This window comes from Stomoxys calcitrans, chromosome 4 (genome assembly GCF_963082655.1).
Source record: "Stomoxys calcitrans chromosome 4, idStoCalc2.1, whole genome shotgun sequence".
Taxonomy (NCBI): domain Eukaryota; kingdom Metazoa; phylum Arthropoda; class Insecta; order Diptera; family Muscidae; genus Stomoxys; species Stomoxys calcitrans.
In genome coordinates, this window is record NC_081555.1 from 152,582,021 (window position 1) to 152,592,723 (window position 10,703).

At 38.4% G+C, this 10,703-nt stretch overlaps 1 protein-coding gene across 1 annotated transcript; it reads right to left on the reverse strand.

Annotated features, from left to right (window-relative positions):
• Positions 1 to 7,606: 7,606 nt before the first annotated feature.
• LOC106092704 (farnesol dehydrogenase) lies at positions 7,607 to 10,461 on the reverse strand. Its single transcript, XM_013259615.2, has 2 exons — positions 9,679 to 10,461; positions 7,607 to 7,852 (listed from the first exon to the last, which is right to left on the reverse strand). Exons 1-2 carry the CDS (start codon positions 10,270 to 10,272, stop codon positions 7,676 to 7,678), a joined length of 771 nt encoding a protein of 256 aa, XP_013115069.2. The 5' UTR covers positions 10,273 to 10,461; the 3' UTR covers positions 7,607 to 7,675.
• Positions 10,462 to 10,703: the final 242 nt, after the last annotated feature.

Consider the following 10,703-nt stretch of genomic DNA (forward strand, 5'->3'; position numbering starts at 1 on the left):
CATAGCACTATGGGGCTCAAATGAAAGGTCTTTGCGAGTACATCACGAATCTGATATCAATATTCTGTGTCTATGGGGCCACCCCATCCCCACAATACCACCCAAATAGGAAGTCTTTGCTGACTATTGCAATATGAGGCTCAAATAAGAGGGTTTTTGGAGTAGAACGCGAATCTGATATATATTTTCAAGACCAACTCACTGAGTGACCTCCCATCTCCCATAACGCCCCTCAAGCCGGTCATATTTGCCGGGTATGGAAATATGGGGCTCAAATTAAAGATATTTGGGAGTGACCACGTATCTAATATCAACATTAGGGACCAACTGTCTAGGGGACGTCCCACCACCATAACAAGCCCCAGATAGGACTAATTTGCTCACCAAGACTAAAGAGTGGAACTAAATAAATTTCATTAAAATTTTGTCTTTAGAATTTTCTTTAGAAATTTCATTAAAATGTTGTCTTTATGTAATAGAAATTTTGTCATCAGAGAAAATTTCATTGAAATTTTGTATTTAGAGAAAATTTTATAGAAATTTTGTCTTTAGAGAAAATTTCACTGAAATTTTGTCTTTAGAGAAAATTTCACTGAAATTTTGTCTTTAGAGAAAATTTCACTGAAATTTTGTCTTTAGAGAAAATTTCACTGAAATTTTGTCTTTAGAGAAAATTTCACTGAAATTTTGTCTTTAGAGAAAATTTCACTGAAATTTTGTCTTTAGAGAAAATTTCACTGAAATTTTGTCTTTAGAGAAAATTTCACTGAAATTTTGTCTTTAGAGAAAATTTCACTGAAATTTTGTCTTTAGAGGAAATTTTTACTGAAATTTAGTCTTTAGAGAAAATTGCATTGAAATTTTGTCTTTAGAGAAAACGTCTTCAGAGAAAATATAGTGGAAGATATAAGCTTGGTAGAAATTTTATTTTTATAAAATACTAGCTGAACCCGACCCGCTTCGCTGCGCCTTCATTAACACCACGGGAAAAATATATATTGAATTTAACACCATATGTATCTCCCCAGAACAATTTGTTTATCAGCTCTCCAATTCTATACCCTTTATATGTGACCCGTATAGCCATGATTGGCAAATATTCCCATTTGGGGAAGTGTTTTGGAGTTCCATATTGTCATGATCGTCCAAATGTCTATTTGAACAGGTTTTTGGGTCGGTGTGGCGCTTTAGATACTTGAAAAAAATTTGAATATCATATTCCTACTCTATTCTCGAATACCTTTCATTTGATTCCCATACTGTCCACTTTTCGGACCACTTTTATTTTTGGGTATTCAATATCAGCAAACTATATAGCCTATTGCTTGTGCCAGACCATATTCGTAATCAACTCCCCAATACCTTCAATTGAAGGTATTGGGGAGTTGATTACGTCAACAATATTTATTATCAAATTAGAACTCTACTCCCTTATAACTTTCATTTAAGTCCCATATTGTCCCGATCTGTCTTTATTTAATTTTGGGTAGTGTGTTTGGGGTAAGGGGGAGGGTCCGCCCCCTTTCGATATTAACTTTTTCTATTACCATCTGCTGCTCCCAGACCATATTCGTAATCTATTCCCTAATACTTTTCATTTGAGTCCCATATTGTCCCGATCGGTCCACTTTTATTTGTGAGTGGTGCCTTTTGGGGAAGAGGAAGGGTCCGCCCCCTTACGATATCAGCAACATTATATAGCTTATTCATTTGATTTTTAACGCCCAGAAGGAAGAGAGATAGGCCCATTGATAAGTATACCGATCGACTCAGAATCACTTTCTGATACGATTTACCCTCTGTCTGTCTGTCCATGTAAATTAGTGTACAAACTACAGGTCGAAATATTCATCCAATTGTCTACAAATTTGGTACAGCCATATTTTTTGGCTTAGAGACGAAGCCTATTGAAATTGGTAAAAATCGGTTCAGACTTGGATATAGCTATCGTATATATGTTGGTCGGATTTGGAGTAATAATGCAATAAAATTTTAATTTGTCAATCGATTCTCTTGAAATTTGGCAGGGAGGATTGTTTCTTGACTCTCGATATTACTGTGAAAAGTTACAGTTTGGTGTGGTTTATGGGATGGTGGCATCATTGGATCGTACTTCTTCAAAGCTGAGGCGAATCACAACGTAACTGTGAATGGTAAGCGTTATCCAAATTTTGTTTAGCACAAAATGCAAGAGCTTGATTGGCATGGCATGTGGTTTCATAGAGAGGCGAGTTCATTGAGAGGCGAGTTCATTGAAAGTCGAGTTGAGAGGCAAGTTCATTGAAAGGCGAGTTCAATGAGAGGCGAGTTCATTGAGAGGCGAGTTCAATGAAAATTTTATTTCATGTTTGGGACCGGTCAATTGGCCGCCTAGATCGTGCGATGTAACGCCTTTAGATTATTTTTTGTGGGGATGTAATTACTATTGGGTTGCCCAAAAAGTAATTGCGGATTTTTCATATAGTTGGTGTTGACAAATTTTTTCACAGCTTGTGACTCTGTAATTGCATTCTTTCTTCTGTCAGTTATCAGCTGTTACTTTTAGCTTGGTTTAGAAAAAAAGTGTAAAAAATGTATATTTGATTAAAGTTCATTGTAAGTTTTATTAAAAATGCATTTACTTTCATTTAAAAAATCCGCAATTACTTTTTGGGCAACCCAATATTAAAATCTCATGTCTATACAGACAAGCCCGCTTCAATTGACGCATTGGAAGCATTTATTCGCCCACCATAGGATGGGGGGTATACTAATTTCGCCATTTTGTTTATAACTACTCGAAATATTCGTCTGAGACCCCATAAAGTATATATATTCTTGATCGTCGCGACATTTTATGTCAATCTAGCCATGTCCGTCCGTCTGTCCGTCTGTCTGTCGAAAGCACGCTAACTTCCGAAGGAGTAAAGCTAGCTGCTTGAAATTTTGCACAAATACTTTTTATTAGTGTAGGTCGGTTAGGATTGCAAATGGGCCATATCGGTCCATGTTTTGATATAGTTGCCATATAAACCGATCTTGGGTCTTGACTTCTTGAGCATCTTAAGTGCTCAATTCTTATCCGATTGGAATGAAATTTTGCACGACATGTTTTGTCATGATATCCAACAACTCTGCCAAGTATGGTTCAAATCGGTCTACAGCCTGATATAGCTGTCATATAAACCGATCTTGGGTCTTGACTTATTGAGCCTCGAGATGGCGCAATTCTTATCCGATTTGAATGAATTTTTGCAAGAAGTATTTTGTTATGATATCCAACAACTGTGCCTAGTATGGTTCATAACCTGATGTAGCTGCCACATAAACCGATCTGGGATCTTGACTGCTAGAGCCTCTAGAGGTCGCAATTATTATCCGATTTGCCTGAAATTTTGTACGACGGATTCTCTCATGACCATCAACATACGTGTTTATTATGGTCTGAATCGGTGTATAGCCCGATACAGCTCCCATATAAATCGATCTCTCTATTTTACTTCTTGAGTCCCCAAAAGGCGCAATTCTTATTCGAATTGGCTGACCTTTTACACTGGTCTCCAACATATAATTTAATTGTGGTCCAAACTGGACCATATCCTGATATCGCTCTAATAGCAGAGCAAATCTTTTCTTATATCCTTTCTTTGCCTAAGAAGAGATGCCGGGAAAAGAACTCGACAAATGCGATCGATGGTGGAGGGTATATAAGATTCGGCCCGGCCGAACTTAGCACGCTCTTACTTGTTTTACCTGATTTCATTTAAATTTGAAACAGCGAGCTATTTTAAGTCTTTAAACATCCAACCCAAATATGACTCAGATCAGACTATATAGATATAGCTGTCGTTAAGACCGATCTTCCAATTTAGGGTCTTAATGCCATAAAAAGCGGATTTATTGCCTGATTTCGCTGAAACTGTTACTTGTTTATGAGAATGAGATCAGCCCCTATCTAAATATATCCATGGATATAGTAGTGGAGTTATAATAAAATAGGATGTTTATTATATCCTTGGTGGTGGGTATGCAAAGTTCGGCACGGATCAACTTAACACGATTTTACTTTTTTATGCTTCATTTAAGTTTTTCACCATACCAAAAGGGAGCCCAAGTGCATATTCATATATAATACAAAATAAGAATATGTGACTGTATTTTGCACTTATTTCGCCCACTCATTCAAGTGCACACACACACACACGCACACACACTCATCGACATGGGCCAAAGAAGAACTGTTGGGGGAGTGAGTGAAAGAAAAAACAACAAAAAAAACCCAAATGTTCAAAGGAATATTATGCGTATGCAGAGTAAGGATTTGAAAGGGATTTACCATTGGATTTGGGTTCTTTCGACTTTTAAAATAAATGTACATTTATGTTTTAACATTATGTGAGGTTTTCTTCCCAGCACTCTTTGTATGGGGGAGTTATTATGCGGTTGCTACAGCACTAGTGCCGGCTTTACTACTGAAGGTCTGGATTCTTCACCTCGCACTGTTCGGCACAGTGGATAATGACATGTTGTATAAAGCCGGTTTTTTTTTTTTTTTTTTTGTTTTCAACCGGAAGTAGTTGTTGGTGGCTAGGACTTTTGAAGGCATAAAAAAAGGCAGGGTTTTGGTTTTAATGCTCTAAAACATTTTTTATTCCTTTTATGTTTTTTCATTTGTTTAATGCTGGAAAAAATTAAATTTAATTAAATTAAGCATTTAATTTGAAAAACTGACATATTCTGTATACATATGAATGGATGATGATACACCTACATCTCAAAAAATTAATGCCTACATGGCGAATGAGTGAATAATGCATTGCATATCGCTGGTCTCCGCTGGTAAATGTATTCAGTTGTTTGGTTTTGTTTTTTTTTTGTCTAAACATTTATAAAGTTAATTTCATCATTCAATGTTACTGACAGACATGAGTGCATGTCTGAAAATTTTAAATAATGTTTGTTGTGTTGTTGTAAATAATTTAGTGATACAAATCGAAAATTGTTAACATTTAAGTGGTTATGGGAATATATTGAAGTATTTGTATAAAGGCTTTTAAGAACTAGTGAGTATGATTAAATCGATTTTAGTTTTAAACACAATCAAATGTTATCCGACGGTCCTACAAATGTTATCATCATGCCAGTTGGCGGTTTTCCATTGGCACTTCATGCCTGGCCTTATATGTGACAGATGCACTAAAGAAGTATAAGGGCGATATAATTGAAGATTCAAACTCCCAGCTAACTATGTAACATAATCTGGATGAAAGCCCCCTCCTCGTCCAAATCATTGCTAGGGAGTTTTTTATACCCACCACCGAAGGATGGGGGTATATTCATTTTGTCATTCCGTTTGCAACACACCGAAATATTCATTTCCGACCCTATATATATTCTTGATCAGCGAAAAAATCTAAGGCGATCTAGCAATGTCCGTCCGTCTGTCTGTTGAAACCGCGCTACAGTCTTTAAAAATAGAGATATTGAGATGAAATTTTGCATAGATTCTTTTTTTGCCCATAAGCAGTTCCAAGTTCGAAGATGGACTATATCTTGATATAGGCCCCATATAGACCGATCCGCCGATTTAGGGTCTTAGGCCACATTTATTATCCGATTTTGCTGAATCCGATTTTGCTTAGGCCACATTTATTATCCTATTTTGTTGAAATTCGGGACAGTGAGTTGTGTAAGGCCATTCGATATATTCCTTTAATTTGGCCCATATCGTCCAGATTTGGCTATAGCTTCCATATAGACCGATCTCCAGGTTTAAGGTCTTGCGCCCATAGAAGGCGCATTTATAATCCGATTTTACCAAAATTTGAGATAGTGAGTTGTGTTAAGCCCTTTGACATACTTCTGCAATTTGGCTCAGATCGGCCCAGATTTGGACCGCTTACTGTGTGGCATGTGCCACTGTCTTGTTGAAACCACATGTCAAGCAAGTCAAGCATTTCATTTTGGGCAGAAAAAAAATTGGCTAACATCCCACGATAGCGCTTATCATTTACAGCTATATTACGATTCGCATTATCTTTGAAGAAGTACGGTCCAATGATGCCACCAGCCCTTAAACCGAACCGACTTTTTCTGGATGCATTGGTAGCTCTTGCAATGCTTATGGCTCATCTTTATTTCAAAATCGACTATTACGTACCCACTGAGGCAAAATGAGCTTCGCCATAAAATGGCAGAAGCTCGCGTTGAACTTTCTATGAGAGTAAAATTCAATAATTTGCTATTATGGATCAAACTGAAGATGTTTGACAGTGAAACAAAACACGAAACGTGCGTAAGATGTTTAAATCACTGTTGCCAAAAATGTAATAGATAAAAAATCACCCTTTAGTTGATATGGTTCAATCCAGAAATTTTGTTTTCCGGGTCGTCCATGGCTCCTGAGTTAAGGCAATAGGAATCTTGCAATTGTTGATGTTCTCCATCAGAGCGTGTCGCGGTTCTCCATGTTTTTTTATGGCAGTCCTCCATGAAGACTCAGTGGCCGGTCGCGCTTCCTTCATTCCTGTTCCGACTTTGTCTCCCTCCTCCGGACACCGTCTGGCTTGGTTTCCCAGAGTACTTGAAAGCGGATAGCTTTTTTTATACCCACCACCATAGGATGGGGGTACACTAATCTAGATATTCCGTTTGTAAAATCTCTAAATATTGATCTAGGACCCCATAAAGTTTATATATTCATGATCGTCTTAACATTCTGAGTCGAACTAGCCATGTCCGTCCGTCTATCCAAATCGATAACGGTCGAATGCGTAAAGCTAGCCGCTTAACATTTTGCACATATTCTTAATATTGATGTAGGTCGTTGGAGATTGCAAATGGGGCATATCGGTTCAGATTTGGATATAGCTCCGGATATCCCGATTTGACTTCTTGAGCCCTCGGAAGCCGCAATTTTTGTCCGATTGGCTCATATATTTGCATGTATTCTTTTGTTATAACTTCTAACAATTGTGCCAGTTCCATATAAACCGATCTCCAGATTTGATTTCTTGAGCCGCTGGAAGCCTTTTTTACATGGTGTTCTGTTATAACTTCCAACAACTGCGCCAAGTACGGTCCAAATCGGTCAAGAATATGATATATCTCCCATATAAATCCATCTCTCGATTTGAATTTTTTAAACCCCTGGAAGCCTAAATTTTCACCAGATTTGGCTGACATTTTGCATGAGGTATTCCATTATGACTTTCAACAACTTATTATTGTAAAATACGGTCTGACTCGGTCTATAACCTGATATAGCTACCATATAAACTGATCTCCCGATTTAATTTCTTGAGTCCCTGAAAGCCACAATTTTTTTCCGATTTGGCTGAAGTTTTGCACATGTGTTCTGTTATAACTTCCAACAACTGAGCCAAGTATGTTCCAAATCGGTCAGACACATGACATAGCTCTCATTTAAACCTATCTCCCGATTTGACTTGTTGAACACCTTGTTTTCTGCTCTGCCAAGGCAACTCACACCTATAGGAGGGGATAACAACATGCTAAGGTCTGACGCCACCACCGCAGTTGTTGGGTCTTTGTTGACCATTCTGACACTACTCAAAACTGGTTTCACAACTTTTCATAATAGGTAGTACCTAATCCGGGATACGGATATTTTTCTCTGAGGAGCGAAATTAAAACACGCCCGCTACATCTTTATTTAGAAAACATATACATTTTGTTAAATCATATCACCAGCAGGCTTTATAGTTAATTCGTAGATCGAAACATGGGGTGGTGAAGTCAAGGCGAACATCACAGCTCGGGAAACATCCTCCGGCTGCAGTATAATGCCATGGCAAATCTTTTTTTGTTCTTCGGTTATTAATTCGGTATCCACCAGCCCAGGACTAATGCTCTGCAATGGAAAAACAACGGAGATATATAAAAATAATTAGAATTTTTTTCAAAATTATGATGAAAAATGTGAAAGGTAAATTTCTGTTTCATTGTTTTTCAAGTAGAGCTCAATGACCAAGCGAATGCAACACCCAAAGGAGAGATTGTTAAATGAGTCTTGACGAAAAACAAGTAAAGACGTGCTAAGTTCGGCCGGGACGAATCTTATATACCCTCCACCATGGATCGCATTTCTCGAGCTCTTGCCACCGTATCTCTTTTTAGGCAAACAAAGGATAAAAGAAAAGAATTGCTATGTTATTGGAACAATATCAAGTTATGGTTAATTTCGGACCATAATTGAACTGAATATTGGAGACCATAGTAGAAGTCATTGTGTAAAATTTTAGCCAAATCTAGTAAGAATTGCGCACTTTAGGTGCCGAAGAAGTAAAATAGGTAAATCGGTTTATAGGGGAGCTGCATTAGGCTATAAACCGATTCATGCCATTTTCGACACATATGCTAAAGGTCATGAGAGAAGCCGTTTGTAAAAATTTCAGCTAAATCGGATAACAATGGCTGGAGGCTCAAGAAGTCAAGACCCCAGATCGGTTTATATGGCAGCTATATCAGGTTATGGACCGATTTGAACTATTCTTAACACAGTTGTTGGAAGTCATATCAAAACACTATGTGCAAAATTTCAGTCAAATCGGAAGAGAATTGCGCACTCTAGAGGCTCAAGAAGTCAAGACCCAAAATCGGTTTATATGGCAGCAATATCAGGTTATAAACCGATTTGAATTATTCTTAGCACAGTTGTTGAAAGTCATAACAAAACACGTCATGCAACATTTCAGCCAAATCGGATAATAATTGGGTCCTCTAGTGGCTCAAGAAGTCAAGACCCAAGATCGGTTTATATGACAGCTATATCAGGTTATAGGCCGATTTGAACCATATTCAGCACAGTTGTTGGAAGTCATAATAAAACACATCATGCAATATTTCAGCTAAATCGGATAATAATTGCGCCCTCTAGCGGCTCAAGAAGTCAGGACCCCAGATCGGTTTATGTGGCAGCTATATCATGTTATAGACCGATTTGAGCCATTTTTAGCACAGTTGCTGGAAGTGATAACAAAACACGTCCTGCATTATTTCAGCCAAATTGGATAGGAATTGCTCCCTCCAGCGGCTCAAGAAGTCAAGACCCCAGATCGGTTTATATGGCAGCTATACCAGGTTATGAACCGATTTGAACTATTCTTAGCACAGTTGTTTAAAGTTACAACTAAACACTTCATGCAAAATTTCAGCCAAATCGGATAATAATTGGGTTCTCTAGAGGCTCAAGAAATCAAGACCCCAGATCGGTTTATATGACAGCTATATCAGGTTATGGACCGATTTGAACCATTCTTAGCACAGTTGTTTAGAGTCATAACAAAACACCTCTTGCAAAATTTTAGCCATATCGGATAGTAATTGCGCCCCCTAGTGGCTCAAGAAGTCAAGACCCCAGATTGGTTTATATGGCAGGTTTATCGGTTTATACGGACGGACATGGCTGGTTCGATTTAAAATGTCATGCCGATCAAGAATATATATATTTTTTGTGGTCTTAGACGAATATTTCGAGGAGTTACAAATAGAATGACGAAATTTGTATACCCCCATCCTATTGTGGAGGGTATAAAAATTGCCAGTTCCTCAGACAAGGCAGGACACATGTAACCCCACTGGTGGTCGCATTTCGATATTCTCCGGTATTGTCCAGTTTTTTTTTTCAGCTGTAATTTCAGGGGAAAAGCCTTCTAGGCTGATAACAAAATCTCTTACCGCTACTTTAATGCGTGTTCCCAAAGCTCGAAATTCCTGACGATATATTTCATTAATTGCCGTCACCGCATACTTGGTTGCTGGATAAATGTTCAACGAGGGCACATGACCCGGTATCACTGGCACTTTGTGCCCCAAAATGCTATTGATTAGAATAACATGACCAGAGGGTTGAGCATTGGCAGCCTCTGCCGCTTCCTTCATGGCTGCAAATGCATGACGCGTACAATGGATGAGGCCCATTACATTGGTGTGCAGCACTTCTTCAATTTGTTCGGCGGGCATGTCACACAATTGACCCATACGCAAACAACCGGCATTGTTAACGAGCACATGCACCGGACCATGGTTAAGGGTGATTTTTTTAAAGACTTCAGCCACATTTGCGGCATTGGTCACATCGCAGTGCATGACATGCAGGCGTTGTTGCTCCTCGGCGCTTAACTGTTGCTTAAGCTCCGCCACACGTTCAATGCGACGCGCCAAACCGATAACAACCAAATGTAGTTTTAATAAATCTTTGACTACCGCCGCCCCAATGCCCGAACTGGCACCGGTGACCACAGCGATTTTGGATTTTAATTGATCCGCCATTGGGAATGGGATGGCCACAGGTGATTGTTTCACCTCTCTGATGGTGACCAGAAAATTAGCAGCTATTAAAGGTGTAGGTGGTAGCCTTTTTTCAATGAATGAGTTTGGATCCACAATTTGTTGGTTGTTGTCAATTGAAATGTTTGCAATGCACTGTTTAAATTATTTTCCAAGCATCAGGTTTTGTTGTGCATGTGAGACTTTCATGGGTGAGAAAAACGTTCGTTTAGCAGATGTAGCACCACATTTAGTAGAGTATCACAAAAACGAAAAACGCCCTAGAATGACAAGATTTTTAACCGCAACGTAAACCTCAGTCTAAGATATCCTATTACAATGTTAATATGTACACAGCGCATACATTTTCACAATATACTCAATACGTAGTTGGCAGTTAATTTTATTTTAAGTAAAAAATCAGTAAGGAAAGG